This window comes from Biomphalaria glabrata, chromosome 10 (genome assembly GCF_947242115.1).
Source record: "Biomphalaria glabrata chromosome 10, xgBioGlab47.1, whole genome shotgun sequence".
NCBI classification, from domain to species: Eukaryota; Metazoa; Mollusca; class Gastropoda; family Planorbidae; genus Biomphalaria; species Biomphalaria glabrata.
The window spans coordinates 7230778-7248200 of record NC_074720.1 but is presented as its reverse complement, the minus strand read 5'-3'; the positions used below and the strand labels follow the sequence as shown (position 1 = coordinate 7248200).

The following is a 17423-nucleotide window of genomic DNA, read 5'->3' as shown; positions in this document are numbered from 1 at the left end:
AGGCAAACTCAGCGTTCTCTTGATCTGTCTCTTTCGGCTCCACAAGTCTGTACTCCTTGTTTTCGGATTCGCAGGCAGCACCACCTTCATCAGCATTGCCATTGTTACTGCTTATTGATTCACAGCATTGGGTGGGTAATTGTTCAATGTCCAACGATTGTGAATCTCCTTCATCTTTCAAGTCTCCTTGGTCGTACAAGGTTTCTTCCACCACGTCCATCGTTTTCACCACGGGGCTCGTCACTTCCTTCACTGAGGTACACATCTTTTTAATCTCTCTACAGAACTCCTCGGTGTTCTTCTTCAATGTCGCACTCATCTCGTCTAGCATGATACGGGTACTGGTGATCTGTTGCTGCATGCTACTGGTGAGCTGTTCCAGCAAGTTAGGTTCGACTTCAAAAAGATATGTGTCCGGATCTTCTTTTTCTTCCAACATGTCTTCTCGGAGGCGTGCTTGCAAAGTTTCCTTGTTTCCATATGTCTTCAGCCTTCGTCCACGGAGTTCTTCTTTCAGTTCTCTAAATTCAAGTTCGTACAGCAGTTTCAGACGAGCCATAGTAGATCCGATCCAATCCGATTCCGATCCGATCCCACTTCTGACACCAGTGTTACGAATCTCACTATCCAGGCTCTCTGCAAACTGCACCATACACCACCAACTTAAAGAACTTGACAAGTCAGGGCTCCAAAATAACGTAAAGGTTTAATGTCCATAAATAACAGCCAATACTGTACAATTGGCAGCACGTAGAACAGTACAAATAGCTCTGCGATAACAAATATCTCTCCGATAGCACCGTTCCGCCGTATCAAGTCTTGCACTGGCCTCTCCGTCTCGTTCCGGGCTTGCACTGGGTTCAACAGTTCGGGACTGACTTCACACACTTGGGCTCGTTGTGTCGGACTCGATCACAGACCAAGATCAAGACGCCGTTCGTCTCAACTGTACTTGACAGTACTCCGCACTGAACCGTCGTAATGCTCCGTACAGAACCACACCGTTGAACTGTGCTGTAGTCGACCGTGTTCTGAACTCCTGTCGTGAACCCGCTTTCTGAACCGTCTTGACTTCGTCACCTCCGCTCTTATATAGGGTCCCTACTGGCCTTCTCGAACCGGACAGAACGCCGCTCGACGTTTCTAGGTGGTCAGATGACTACAACTCTCGTGACGCCCCTGAGCTCTGTTCACGTCGGCGATCCTTCCCGAACTCTCTTGTTGACACTCGTCTCGGCCGATCGTCGTAACTCGTCACGGTTGACCGCTCGTCTAGCGCTGGCCTGGGGCGATTTGCGTCGGCTGACTACACACACACCACTACCCCCATCTGTGCCACCACCAGGTTTATAACAATATAATATGGCTCCTTCTGCCTCGGAAGACAATGGATGCGGCCGGATGGTTTTGGTTTCGTCTTGAGACGGGGCAGAAACTGGAGTCACTAATCAAGCCAATTCTGGAGCTGCAGAGTTTGCCGCAGTTCGTGCATGTATATGTATCTGTCCCAGGGCTAGCTGACAGGGCAGATTTCTTTTTCTTTTCTCTTGACCGACGCAGCTTTCTTTTGCACTCGGCAAAGTTTGTACCAGCACGTACAGTCTGTCTCTATTCTTTTCGGTCTTGATCCTCATAATAAATCTATATATATATAATTCTCTTCGTGGCCCAACCATGCGGGACACCACGATGAAAAAGTTATGTAAAGATAACCCTTTTATTTCTTTATGTCGGACTAGAGTTACCCCACGTAACTTTCGGGTTGACACAGAGCGAGACTCAAAAAAAAAAAATTTAAAAAAATGGGCTGGGGCGTATGCTACGCCTCGGGTATATATATTTTACATAATACTGATGTCGAGTCTAAACTTTGTTATGCTAACATGTATCTTGTTTTCTTTTATATTGGTCACACACCTGTTTTAGTACAAACATTTAGGATAAGTGTCGCCCTAATTATTTCTCACACACCCATTCTCGAATGAAGTTGAAAGTTTAAAAAATTAGTCATGAGTCAATAAAAAAAATCAATTAGTCAATTAATTTTTGGTAATAAATTATTTTGATATCGATTAAGGGAAATAACGTCAATATTATTGAGAGATATAGTTGTAAGGGCTGAGTTCTTCCCCTAAAAAAAGAATTGTTGTTTTTTTTTTAAAGGATTTAAAAAATATTTTGCTTGTTTTGCTATTACTATTATATTCTCTAAATAGTAAGAGGAGGCTGAGTTGTAAAGCGTTTTGCTTCCTACCCTACGGTTTCGAGTTCGAATGTCGAATTTTTTTTTAATTTGTGATTTTTAGGACGTCTCCGAGTCCACCGAACTTAATTAAATGGGGATCTAACATTAGTTAAGTAAAGTGAAGGCCGCTGGTCATGGTGCTGGCCACGTGACATTCTCGCTTAGCATCGGCCGTAGAAACAGATGACCTTTACATCATGTGCCCCAGAGATGGCAAGGCCTGAAAGGGAATCTTTTTTTTTAAATTACTTTTTCTATTGCTAATTTGTTTTGAAATTTATAGGCATCATGTAACCGTCATAGCGTAAATGGCTGACTAAAGTGCGGCTCCGTCAATTAGCGGCACCACTTGATAGCCAATAAACGTTCACCACTTCACTATTTTTTTTTTTAAAGACCCCATTGAAACCCATTGAAATGCACTAGACCTACCATTTTGCTTTTTAAACATTAGCCTGCATTCAAACATGTGCAGTTGGAGTAGCTGCTCCTGTCCAATATGGCCACCATACCGGAAGCAGAATCTCGTTCAGCCAATCAGATCGCGATAAGCCGTGCAAATTACTGTCACAGCTAAGAGGAACCAGATAGATGATTAACATGTTTGCATTTTAAGTCTGCTCCCCTCCTTCCCCTCCCTTTTTTTTTTTTTTTTACTGTTCCCTTTCCGAAAAGAAAAAAAAAACAAGTTTGCGTTCTTAGGGCAGTAGAATACGAAATAGGCTTCATGGGGAATAAGATTTGGTGCGCTGAACTGGGGGGGGGGGGTTAAAGAGGGTGGAGGGGGGGAGTTAAGTGTATTTAGGATTGGACATATTGCAGGGGAGATTACCGTAGGGCTAGACTCGGGCTACCTGAAGCTATAGTGATTAAATGTGGTGTGAAACACGTTGACGGGTTGCCTAGGTGATGGGGTATAAACTGAGCCCTTGGTCACGTGGTTACAAGATGGAGACTCTTAATGAAAAAAGTGAGTGAGAGGTCTACTTCGCAACAGACTGTGTGTGAGTGTGTGTGTGTGTGCGTGTGAACTGTCTGACGGGTTGATGCATCGTTATTGTGAATGACCTGTTCTACTGGGTAATAAATTTTTATCGCTCGATGCACGGAGTTAATTGACCTTGACAATGGTGTAATCTATTTTTGACACCAGAAAGTATAAGGGGAGATTATTTATATAGAAGGAGACTTCATGTTAAATTAGTTTTTGAAGACCTTATTTATAAAAAGAATTCTTTAGATAACTTTTCATTATCCATGGTTAATATATGCATATTATAGCATTAACAGGATTCTCTTTAAAGGATTTTTATTATTATAAACAGAGCTTTTATGTGAGCCTGGGGGGGGGGGGGGGGTGTGAGAGAGAAACAAAAATCCAGTAAGGTCCAGTGTTTTATTTCATTTGTAAATGTCCCAGAATACTGACCATTCTTTGAGTAACAGAAATAAATATTTCAAATAAATACGTTAGAACTAGTTGTCTACATGTCCACATATCTAAGCGGTTACTTTTGCAAAAAATATCCTGACCTGATCAAGCCCCACAGAATGGGATCGATAGTATGGGGTACTTTATGCATTTTATTCAAGTAATTAGATATCTGTTTCAAAGTAAAAACAATATTGGTCGTTGCATAAATGAATAAACCAGTTTTTAAAAAGTTGGTTTCATTGATTTGATTTTTTATACTTATTTCAACCAGTGACGTAGCTAAAAATTTGGAGGCCTAAGAGGCTTGACCCTTTTGGAGGACCCTGTATTTTGACATTCGACATCACGACATGAGATAATTTACTTAATAAATATTTACGTCTGAATTCCGATTTGTACAATATATAAAATCGTTAAGGCTCTTTTAATGAATAATACCGTTGATAATGCACAAGTGACAAATCTCAATTCATATCGCTTCACGTCGTGCTTTCTGTGCAGCAAAGGCTTCCTTAACATCATTTAGAATAATCTAGATCAATGCTGTCTAGAACTTTAGACTCCTCGTCAAAAGCAAGATTACGTGGCAGTGGCGTAATATTTAATATTTAATTTTTAACAAATGGGGGCCCGGAGGGACTTTTGAATTTTGACCCCTACCCCCATCCTAGCTACGCCACTGATCACAGTTGTATGCAAGAATCATAAATAAAGATCTTACTTAGACTTACTTAGACTTAGGTCCTCCCGCACCGTTCGGTGCATTGGGCGGCAAGCTGTCTCCATAAAGATATGTCCCTGTCAATGTCTGAAGCCTCTTCCCACCTTGTGTCCACTGGTCTGAGGTCCTCTATGAAAGTGTGGCGCCAAATTATACGAGGACTTCTCTGTTTGCGCTTTCATCGTATTAGTCCCCATGTCAAAATAAAGACCACATGACACTAACTAATTATCATACAAGTGTGATGCTATTAATGATATTTCTAAATACTGTCATTTGCTGCTTTTTCTGTAAGTCATTCCATAGAAACAGGGCCGGTCCTAACTATTGCGGGAGATTCTCAGGAGATTTTTATGAGTTTTCAGGAGATTTTAATAATTTTAGGAGATTCCCAGGAGGTCCTGGAAAATCAGGAGGCCGCTGAAACCCTGTTATTATATATAAGTGATAATTGTTTAATTTTATAATTTACACCTACAATTAGCGCGGGGCCTATGAAAGTGCGGGGCCCACTGCGACCGCATATGTTGCAGTGGCCTAAGGCCGGCCCTGCATTGAAGATTCCTTGGGGTACCAATGATGACTCTTTATCTTCTTACTTTGCATGCTTAAAGCTCATTTCCAATGAAAATAAGTCGATAAGTCTAAAACAAAATACACCGATTTTTTTTAATGTTGATTATTTTTTTTACATATGGCTCTTCAAAACCTTGAAATGAATTTACTATCTACTCTGCTCTCGCCCATTCCGTCCGTGTAACATCTGCTGTATAGCACCCCTGCCATGCATGGATCATTTCACCTTACATTATCCGAGATTATGTTCTACAGGAAAAAATTTTTGGGTGTTGTTTGAATGATGGCAAATGTCTAGAACACGTCTTCAAGTTTGGCTACAGGTTTTGATGTATCGCTGTTGTTTCCCTTATGGACTAGCCACTTAAAGTATAGAGACTTGGAACCCGCAAGGTGGTGTCTCAATAAACGTTGTTTTTTTTTTACAATAGGATTCTCACATTTGGTAACGCGCATCGAGCTCATTTTTTTAAAGCGTGGTCTTAATTACAGAGACAGAGGCGGCGCCGAATTTTAAGAAATAAGCAAAATATAGATTTTATTCTCCAAACACGGAGTTGCAGAACTCAAGGAAGTTTGGTGACAGTCTTAACAGAACGAAAAGCTGAGATCATTTCGGATGTTCCTTCAGGGTAGAGTTGAAGATAGTTTATTTCCTAGTCCAAACACCCGCAGGATGACTGGGGATGGCAGCGGGCAGTGTCTGAAGGCAGACAATTGCTATAGAACTTTTTAAAATCGGAAACTTGATTAAAAATTTTGAGATTAGAAATAGAACTTTCCTGGTCACCTCGATTTTTTACGTGACATTGGAATAACTTCTGGACACCACTTTAAAGTACTTACCCTAATTGATACCCTGTGAGGAAAACGTATCAAAAGATGTCTATGTACTTTCAAACATGGCAATATTTTTATGTTACATTTTTTTTTTTGTAAGGTAAAAACATCCCCCCCCCTTATTATTCTTCTTTCAAATTAAAGAGATATAATGAGACATGTGTTAGAGACAGAGCGCCAGACTAATGAACTGGGGGGGGGGGGAGAAGAAATGAAACCGTCCCAAAGTGAAAGTTTGAATTAAGACTAGCCTAAAGTTTTGTGGGAGTCGTTATGGTGCGTGCACACTGAGCCTGAGTGCGCATGCGTGTCTGTGCGTGCACAGCTTCGCTTTAAACTTAAGTGGCTTGCCCCGGCATCATAATTAAATCAAAGATCAGATTACTCTGCCAGGCATTGTATCCCATTCTGTTTCTCCGACTAGTCTATAGGCTTCCCTCCCTTTGATAAAGGGCATTTCTCTTCAGCGTGGGAGTCCGCCAAGAAATAAAAAAATACGTTGAAAGATTGTAGTTCTGGGGTGGAGGAGAGTACGCGGGGGGGGGGGGGCGGTTGAGAAGGAGGGGGCAGCAACAGTAGTTGCAGTAGCACTAGTAGCGAAATAGTGTGTATCGGGGGAGAGGGTCGTGAGCGGTTCACGGAAGTGCTTATTATGAGTTTCTCAAACGGCACAGTAATTTTCCTAAAATTTGTTTAGCTAAACTTGCAGAGAGACGGCAACGTATGACGCCATGTGTATAAGAAGACGCCTACTTCAATGCTATCAATATGTGAACCTGGAGGGCGATAGAGTGAGGGGAGTGTCCGTCCCCTTTTTCATTATCAAAATTTGTTTATTTCCGTTAACGATAATAATTCGTTTCCGTTTTCCTCCATTGTAATGACACTAGAGAGTTTGACAAGTAAGGTGTCCAATACCGGTTGGTTGTTATCATAAAATGCTTTAACAATATTTGGGTATTGTCCGAGTGATTCGCTGCTCATACATTATTTGATAAAGATAGTCAAATTAAGTCCAATAATACTGCGTTCCACAGCGTTGATACCTCGTTTGTCAGGCACGATCTGCGTAAAAATGTGCCGCCCCCGAATTGGCTTTAGGTCACAGCAGACGCTTTCTAACGAAAGTAAAGGTTGCCTACGCTAATGATTCCTTTTGTCGCACCCAATGTCTTTCATTGTCGAGACAGGTGTCATTGGCATACAAAAAATATATATTTATTCGTGGAATGAAAGAGAGAGAGAGAGAGAGAGAGAGAGAGAAACAAACAAAATATCAAAGCATATTTTATTTAGAAACAGATAGACGAGAAAGAATACATATTAAAGCCACACAAATGTTTATCCAATCAAATGTCGGAAGTGACTGTCACGTGACGTCCAATCAGATGTCCTTAAAGACAGCCACGACGTTGAGGATCCCGCAGCCATTACTAAGTCAGAGATTGAATTTCTCACGTTGTCGCTCTTCAGTTTCTCTCCCATGTACGCCATCCTACTGCCGTTGTGGCGCCCCCCACATGAAAGCCGCAACAGCGCCTCGAAAGATTAAGTGATGAGATTGGAATGGGTGATGACGCCGCGACTGTTTCGGAAAACTGGTGCGCGCGCCGCCCTTTTTCAGTTGCAGGGCGGTCTGTCAGTCACTGTTGACATGTCTGTGTCTAGGAAGTAAATAGATCTTCTCGTTAGCAGCCATCAATTCATTTCATGTTTTACCTTAAGATACTCAGCCAACTTTGAAGGGAAAATTCAGACAAGCGCAACTTGTCCTGAGTTGATTTGTTACCTGAGTATTTGTGTATTGTAGATCATCCATTGGCACTGTAGATCACTTCTCACATCATACACAGGGTTGTGGGCATGGTATTTCTATGCATCCATCATTTTGCTTGTGGCCTTGAGTCTGAAATGTCCGCTCCAAACTGGACATGATTTTGTAGTTGTATTTCTGTAGCTGTAAGCTTAGAACGTTCCTCCAGACTCAGCAGTTCTCAACCTTTTAAGCTCGGCGACCAATTTTTACAATCCCCCACTCTGCCGCGACCCCCCCCCCCCGACACACGCATACAATAATAGAAGAGTAGACAATAACAATCCATCTTTTCGATGGTCTTAAGCGACCCCTGGCAAATAGTCAATCGACCCCCAAAAGGGTCGCGACCCACAGGTTGAGAGCCCCTGCTCCAGAGAAATCCATTATTACGCTCTAGCCTAAACCAAACAACGACGGTTGGCGTGGCTTGAACCCGAACCACCGAGACGACATCCCAGAGCACATATCACACGACCAGACGTTTTTCTTCCGCCAAAGTATTAAGTTGTCCAGAGAGATTTTTGCGCCAGTTCTTTCAGCTCGTTGTCCTTGATGTTCCAAAAAAAAAAATAATTAAAACTCGCTATAAGACGTATATATATATATAGATAAAGAAAATCAAAGAAAAACCAACTTTCAACAAATAATGTAAAATATAATACCAACCTACCACCAAATCGCGCCCCAATTCATTACCATAATGTTTAATTATCTAAGAAACACTAGCTCTTGCTTGCTCCTCTTGAATTGAAGTCGTCAGCATTTTGAGTTACTAGACAAGGGAGATCAGCCACCAGCAAAGACCGCAGATCACACTCACACACAAAAGCTGAAAATCAAAGCTGGCAATTCCTGAAAAATACCCAACTTTCTTATATCTTGAATTCAGCCGGCTAAGCTAAGACAGGGCTCGCCATCTTCGAGCTCTAAGGAATGAGATGGTGCTCAACTTTGACCCCCGAAGGAGAAAATGGACTCTAAGAACTAGCAATATATTTCTTGTAGAGGAGAATTAGAGAATTATATTAGCATGTAATCAAGGGATAGATCGAGAACAACTAACTTCAAAAATCACTCACTTCTCCTATTCTCGTATTATTGAACAAGATACACCCCCAAGTCATAGCTTGAAAGTTCTCTTTACATATGACGTCACAAAAGTGTTCATGCTTTCTTGACACAACTATTTTCTGTTTCCTTTTGTCCATTTAGGTTTGGTTTCAAAATCGCCGGGCGAAATGGAGGAAGCGGGAAAGGTTTGGCCAACTGCACACAATGAGGGCCATGGCCACGGCGGCCAATCAGGGCTACGACATGCCACTGGCCCCAAGACACGACTCCTACTCACAGATGCAGGTAAGACCAAAACATAGATAATGATTTTTTTTTTAAAGTGTGACACAGAATAACGAAAGCTCTAGTACTACTAATAATAAATTAGTTAAGTTCCCTTTTCAGACCTTGCAATCTATAGGGCAGATGATGTTTAGGTCATCAGTTTCTTTGGCCAACGATTAACGAGCGGGGTGTCATGTGGCCAACACAGGACCAATCACATTTACTTTCCCCAAGTATAGTCAGGTGCCCAGTACAGCTGGGTCGCCCTAAAAATCCCGAAATTCACCGAGATTCGAACCCAGGACCCCAGATTCGGAAGCCAAGTTCTTAACCACACAGCCAATGCGCCCCCCACCTAAATGTGAGAGAGATGTTATTCTATAATAATAATATTATTATTATAATCTAAAACGTGTTACTACTTCAAGGTCGAGATTTCTAAAAAGCGAAACAAATTTCATAAAGAAAACTAGGGCCGGCCTTAGGTCAAGTGAATTTTGTGGCCTCAAATGAAATTAAAAATAGAACATTAAGACAAAAAAATCTCAGTCTTCACCATGATTCGAACCCATAACCCCAGATTTGGAAGCCAAGCGCTTTACCGCGCTTTATGTAGAAGATGGTAAAGAATAGTTAAAACGAGAGGCTGGGGGGGGGGGGGGTCACAAAGAAGGGCTCACAAAACACCAGTCCCCGATTCTCACCTGAATGCTTCATACTATAAAGTAAAAAGTCTTTTTACTCTGGAAATTCTCCCCAAGGGACCCCCGCGCATGCTTTATCCGCCCCTGACCTGAGCATCGTACTAAAAACTCTGTTATATATATACATATGTCTAATCCTTTTGTCTACTCCTCTGCAGAACCCTGACTCCTCCATGATGTGGATGGAGATGTACAATCACTATGGAAACAACATGTGGAATCCGATGTCAGCCATTAAGGGTTATCAACTGTCTATGGGTAAGTTCCCTGAGTGCTGTTCCCTGTCCACGGCCCGAGGGTCTGACAGACTTAATCACCTTTGACCTTTCGGGGGTTGCGCATTTCTTCCCGCCGCGGTCGTCGTCAATTGGGAACACGCGTTAATGCGGCCACGATTATTTTCCAATTAGCTGCTCGGTCTCGTCTTACCACGGTAAGCTCGAGATTTGGGAAACGAGAAATAGCGAGATGATAGATATCGAGAGAGAGAGGCGAATGAATTTGAGAGATAGAGTAAGAAAGAGTGAGAGAGAGAGAGAGAGATTGAAAAAGGGAGATTGGAAAATTTAATTTGGGTTTCATTGAAAGGGAAGAGTGAGCACTCGCAAGAGAATGACCGTGACAAGGCAACAGGGTGAGTGTAATAGAAAGAAGAAATACAGAACGAGAGAGAATGGGAAGAAGGAGAGAAATGGGGAGGTTAAAGAGAGAGAGAAAGAGAGAGAGAAAGAAAGAGAGAGAAAGAAAGAAAAAAAGAAAGAAAAAAAAAAGGGAGAAAGAGAGAAAGAAAGAGAGAGAAAGAAAGACAAAAAGAGGGAGAGAGAGAGAGAGAAAAAGAGATCAAAGGATGGGAAGAGAGATAGGGACAGATAAAAAGAGATGGAAACAGAAAGAGAGAGAAAAAGGAATGGGAGAGAGAGAGAGAGAGAGAGAGCTGGAAAGAGAGACGGAACCATGTTGGAGAGAGAGAGGGAATGGGTTAAATGGACAATACAAGTAAACTAATGGAATCATTTTAAAAGGAAAATGTTTAAACTGTATTCCAATGAGTCTGGCTGTTTCTACTTGACGCCATCTCTTTCCTCCTGTCTTGAAAAGAACAACATTAACCTAGCAAATCAACCAGACTTATGCAATGCAAACACAACAGCAACACCACATATCTAAACAAATTTCAATACAGCTTTCAGCAACTTTCTAGAATTCTCTTTAGCTTTAGTTTTTTTGGGATGTTTTCTTGTTATCGTAAATGTACAATTCTAGGTGTTTCGGTGTTTCGAATTAGATCTTTATAGAATTCATTTTGAACTAATTACATCATCTATGCTTGGCGTTTCTTGATTAAATGGCCTTATAGTAAATAGTAAACCAAAGACAAATTGACATTTGGACATTTAGAACTAACCGATTATATCATAGCTTTTGTATATCGATATAGATAAAATAATATTGAAATTATTTTTTAGCAGTGTACGTATAAAAAGATATTTACGTGTTGTAATATTTGTACAATAAAAACTAACAAACATGCATTCGTTTAAAACATATTTCTTTAAAAATGTTTTGATGCCATGAAAAAGTATTTAATTTCCGGTGATTTTGTTTTCTGTACAGACGCCGCCCAATCACTTGGAACCAAATGGCCAGCTGCTGTACCTCCCATGTACCCTACATGGAATGACCCCCAGTTACTCTACTCCACACCTCAACATCAGCACCCGTCGCCGGAAGCTCTCCACGGAGCATGCGCACCCCAACAGCGCCACGACGTTTACTCTCAAGCCGCTAACTTTCAGCAGTGCCCGACGGGGTCGTCCGGGCCTTGAGGTCTAAAAACTCGGACATTAGATGGACATGCACTTATGGATTATGGTCATTTATTCTTTTGCACACCTTGCACGGCATCAAACATCTAGGAAGTGGGTCAACATCTATCAAACATACCTGCAAGTAATCGTCTGCCCCCACTTGAGACGAACACTTGCCTTGGTGCAGCCTCCATAAAGAAGCGTCGCTAGGGCTCGTGTCACCCAATCCCGCCCGCACCAAACGCATTTCCCTAGCGACGCCTCTGAGTACGTGCAAATACTGTAAATATATTTACACCAGCATTATCTCCCGATCCGTCCCTGTTTTGAACGAAACTGTCGTCTGGTGCCAACATACTTCTATTAAAACCAAGACATGCTTTTTTATTAAAACCAAGACATGCTTTTTTATTAAAACCAAGACATGCTTTTTTATTAAAACCAAGACATGCTTTTTTATTAAAACCAAGACATACTTTTCATTATTCATATGAACCCATTCATTTGATGTCAAGGTTTTTTTTTTAAACTATTGTTTCTCGTATTCATTTTATAGATCAATCTTGTAATTGGGAATTCCGAATTCGCCTTTTCGTGACTGTCAGTTAGTTTGCATGCAAATGCCTTGTAAAGTTTAAATACCTATCATTGCCTAATGTAGAGAAGTGACATTTGAACCACTTACTGTTTGAGGTATAATTCTCTATTATGAGTGAAAGAACAATTCGTACCAAGTGATTGTGTTCACGGAAAGCCATATTTTATGTTCCAAAGTGTTCAGTAAATAAAGAAAAATTACAGCGTTTCGAAAACAACAGCAACTTTAAGACTAGAATAGAATGCCGAATTTATTTGTTGTTTTATGATATTTAAATTATGTTTTTAATATTTGCTATTGAAGTGTACGTATTACACAACGAATAATAGACGTGCCTTATAGATAATCAAAAACAAAAAATGTGCCTTATAAACATGCCCGCATAATACATGTGCCTAAAACAAGCGCCCTTTTGCATCTACCTAATGCAAGTGACTCACAAAAGGAAATTAATTACTTATTGGGTATAGTACTAACTACTAATCGTGATAGTCAAATTGGTTGAAAGCCTTCTTACAACCTATATGCACTTAATATAATGTTATCAGGTTTTTTTCAAAGACATATAGTCCATAGAATTATTTTGAAGATATTTATTCTTTGCGTTCATCAGAACCTAAAACTTGTTTAACATGTATATATTGATATATCATTATGTTATTACTTTATATATATATATATATATATCATTTATCAGCTAAAATGTGCCTTCAATAGAATGACTTTATCCAGCAATAATACATGAAATTTTGTATACAATCTTTGTACATATATATGTTTCACGATGTATAAACTCTTTACAATGATTGGTGCTTACTACAAGATCAAAGAGAGAAAGACAATATATAAATAAATATTTTCTTATGAATGCGAATGTCAGATACATTCTGAATGTCAAAGATATAAGAAAACTTTAAAGTCACGTGGACGTTATAACAAGGTCACGCTGACCGCAATGCATTACGATAGAAGTGAAGTGTTATGCGTGACGTCATATCAGAACTCTTCCTAACGGAGGTAGTAATTGATTCACCTGATTGTAGGCTCGTCTTAGACGAAGAAAAAAAATGCATTGGTGTGAATACTCTATCTTCTGCTAGTTCTTGGCATACGATGAACTTGTTAGAATACATACATGCAAGTCTACATATGCATTCATTGTTCATTACTGTGGAATTCAGCACTGCGCTAGCTTGTGTAATTCCTCGAATTCAGCACTGCGCGAGCTTGTGTGATTCATTGAATTCAAAACTGCGCGAGCTACTGTGTACTTGGCGGCTCACCAGAGCTGTAGGAACTATGGTCATTTACTAGCTACAGCAATCAAGGTGGAACTCCTTTTGACCAAGTCTTAATTTTGTATCAGATACATAGACACTCAAAAGTCAAATCGCCTGAAATCAAGAGCTGATACTTCGAACCAATAGTCACATAGTTATCTGGTTTGATCCATCAGGTCACGGATGAATACGTTTCATTGACGCACGAGATTCTCACACGTGACTTCTTTGTGTAGAGCAACATTTATGTCCTCAAAGATTTGCTGGACATGTACACCGCCAGACTTTAGCTCAAGAGCTAAGAAGAAAAGAGCCAGCAACTCTTTGTAAGCTTAGTGCTTCTACAAATATACGAAAGTTATGGAACTTTGGTTTTTGGATTTCTGTAAAAGAAAAGCAACAACAACAAAAAAAAAAAAAAAACAACAACAAAAACTGCAGAGATGACAAGAAACAATGAGCTACGAACTCTTTAGAGATGGTGTGTATTACAGATTTCATTGTTTCAAACTAATGAAGGTAATTTGTGCGCAACATGTAATCACGTGACCATATTAACTTTCAACCTTGTCGGTTGTTGTTTTCCCGTCTATAACACAGAACCCAAGTCTCGTGACAGTTATCTCCTTGGTTGTTGTTTTTTTAAATGATAACGTCAAATTATTGTAAATCAATCTTGATATTTTTTGGTATTCTATATAATTTTTGTATTTAGTTAACATTTGCTATTGATGTTTTTTTTTACTATCATTTGTTTTTTTGTTTTTGTTTTTTGTATCATTTAAAGAACTGCTTTCTTCATCTAAGTACTTAAAACATGTCACAGTTCAGAAAAGTGATTCATTTATTAATAAAGTGACAATGTCAAAGTCTCCTAAATTTTCTTTAGTTTAGATGTTGGTTGTTTTTGTGTGTGTGTGTGTGTGTGTGTTTTTTTTTTTGTATTTTCTTATGTTCTTAGCTATGTGGACTCAGGTGATGTCATTAGCTCTACCAATAAAACAGTTCTTCAGGACTCGAACTAAAGACATTCGTCTATGTAGTCCAGCGCTATCCAACATGGCCCATACTTTCAACTCTCTATTCAAAATCGAGTAATAATTCCAAATCCATATTCAATATGAAATGCAACATACTACGTGCAATAGACAGATAAAGAAATACTTTTACCAGGGTCGGCTTTAGGCATAGGCAAACTAGGCAGCCATCATAATGCCTCCGATTGGTTGGGGGTCTCGCAGAGGATTCAAAACAATTTTTTAAGAGAAGAAACAGCGAAACTTGTCTTCAAATGTTATTGTATGAAGCACACTAAAAGTTTTTTTCAATAAATTTCGAAATTTTGTTTTTTTTCGATGTTTTTTTTTTAAATATATTTTTCTAGTTCATTTAGGCCCCACCAAATTCACTTTGCCTACGGCCTTCAATCTTCTAAGGCCGGCCTTGCTTTTACGCACATGTTACAGAGCTCTTAAGAGAGAAAATATATAACACAATTAAGTGATTAAAAAAAATATCAGTTTGAAATAAGACTTTAAGACTTAAGATTTAAACCAAAGAACATTTGTAGTGTGTTTCTACATGTCGACTAAGCAAAAGATTTCGGGATGCACTGTGCAAGACACACAAGCAAATGGTCGTCAGAAATGTGCGAAATGCAAGACTATAAAACTGATTTCATGTCAGAGATGTCACATAAACCTCCCCCCCCCCTTTCCCCTCGAACGCTCAAATCAGTGACATAGCTTGGGTGGGGGGGGGGGGAGAATTTGAAAATCCCCCCGGGCCCCCACTTCAGGGGGGCCCCCAAATGAGTGGGTTTTTTTACATTAGATATTAAAAAATACGCTCCTGGCTCAAATCAATTCAGCTACACCTATCCTGCCCCACTTCGTAAGTGTTAAAATAGGGGTCACTTCTACGGGATACCTCTTTCTCCTTTACAAGAGTGATAACTCTCCAGAAATTAAATCAAACATTGTCGAGGCGGAGATGAACAGCAGGACTCCCTGACCAGCAGGCCTCAAGAGGTTTCTTGTTTATTGACATGTCACTGACCCCTCATTAAAGATCGGTCAGTTCTATACACACACCTTGCTAATAGGAATGTATGCACACGGTAACATTACTGACAGGATATAGTTTGCTGCTTAAAGACAGCACGTGACGCACTTACTTTTCAAAACGAGGCTAACTACACTACACGTACGCTTAGAAACTATTCACGAGGCGGTAAAAAAAAAATTAAATATTTTTAGATTTGGCTTTTATTATTGATAATATTATTATTAATGCTTTAATGACACATTTCTTTTTCACCAAAAACCTCACATATATATATATTTACAATCGTCATGCTGATCTTTTCATATCTTGTGCTGGTATGTTCCTCTTGTAGGATAATCTGTAATTGATAGTGCGATCCACTATTCTCATCTAGTGATTTGAATAGTTGTATGTTTAACATTCAATAAGCTTGCACTATTTTCATGGCTGGAAATGAAGTAACTTGGAAGTAAAAAAAAATTCTTGCATTTCGAAAACGGCTCTAACGATTTTTTTTCTAGAAATTTGATAGTATTTCTGTGGAAGGAACAATAGCTACCTAACTAAGTAAAAATTTTGGTTTGAAAGTTTTACTAGTTCAACATTATTTACTCATCTTATAATTAGCTTTGGCTCACGTCTGCTATCAATGAAACTGTTGCGAGTGACGTAGAAAAGGACGACACATTACGTCAGAAGGCTTCAGCGACTCAGAGTCAATAAGGACTAGACTAAATATAGACGTGAATGAAGATTTTGTTCACGTGACTGCTGATGAACAAGAAATGTCATCTCCAGGAATGTTTGGAATGTATACAAATGTACCAAATACTAGACCACATTTAGATTCTATATTAATAGTTGTGAGAAGTTTGAAAGACTCCTTGCAGTAATGGAGCATAACAAAGAAAAATAAAATGAGAGTTTATCGACTGTTATTAGCTTTATAAAGTAGAAAGTGATCGAACAACAAAACTTTACTTATTGTTTGTTATTCTTCGTGCTATCGATGTATACAGTTCACCTACATCTTGGATCACTTTGAACCGCTCGTGTTGACTGAGGCGAGCCTGCTTCAGATATCAAGATTGTTAGAATATATATTCAACCATATTTAGTAAAAAAGTAAAAGTAAAAAAAAAGTTCCCCTTTCAGACCTGACTATCTATAAGGCAGATGGTGTAAAGGTCATCTGTTTCTGTGGCCGATGGAGGTGTTATGTGGCCAGCACAACGACCAACCGCCTTTACTTTTCACCAACTAATGTCAGGTACCCATTAGAGCTGGGTGGACTCAGAGGCGCCCTAATGATCCCGAAATTCAAAATCCCAGTCATCACCGAGATTCAAACCCAAGAACCCCGGTTTGAAAGCCAAGCGCTTTTAAAATTGGCCGCCGCGCCACTATGTGAGAAAAAAATACAAAGATTTTGAGTTGTAATTCACTAGTGATTAGATAAACTATTTAAACCTAGTTTGAGAATATGGCTAAACCTAGCTTCACACAATGATAAAACCTAGCTTCACACAATGGTAAAACCTAGCTTCACACAATGATAAAACCTAGCTTCACACAATGGTAAAACCTAGCTTCACACAATGGTAAAACCTAACCTTCACACAATAGTAAAACCTAGCTTCACACAATGGTAAAACCTAGCTTCACACAATGGTTAAACCTAGCTTCACACTATGGTAAAACCTAGCTTCACACAATGGTTAAACCTAGCTTCACACTATGGTAAAACCTAGCTTCACACTATGGTAAAACCTAGCTTCACACAATGGAAAGACCTAGCTTCACACTATGGTAAAACCTAGCTTCACACTTTGGTAAAACCTTGCTTCACACAATGGTAAAACCTAGCTTCACACTATGGTAAAACCTAGCTTCACACAATGGTTAAACCTAGCTTCACACTATGGTAAAACCTAGCTTCACACTTTGGTAAAACCTTGCTTCACACAATGGTAATACCTTGTTTCAGACTTTAGTAAAACTTTGTTTCACACAATG

General features: G+C 39.7%; 1 protein-coding gene across 1 annotated transcript in view; it reads left to right on the top strand.

The window, feature by feature from the left end:
- The window catches only part of LOC106077969 (homeobox protein GBX-2-like), a 106557-nt gene extending 92387 nt beyond the window's left edge, over window positions 1-14170 (top strand). The window contains exons 4-6 of the mRNA XM_056044059.1: window positions 8846-8989; window positions 9834-9933; window positions 11290-14170. Coding sequence (XP_055900034.1) covers window positions 8846-8989; window positions 9834-9933; window positions 11290-11501 — 456 coding nt within the window. The 3' untranslated portion in view covers window positions 11502-14170. The remainder of the gene's footprint in view (window positions 1-8845; window positions 8990-9833; window positions 9934-11289) is intronic.
- Window positions 14171-17423: the final 3253 nt, after the last annotated feature.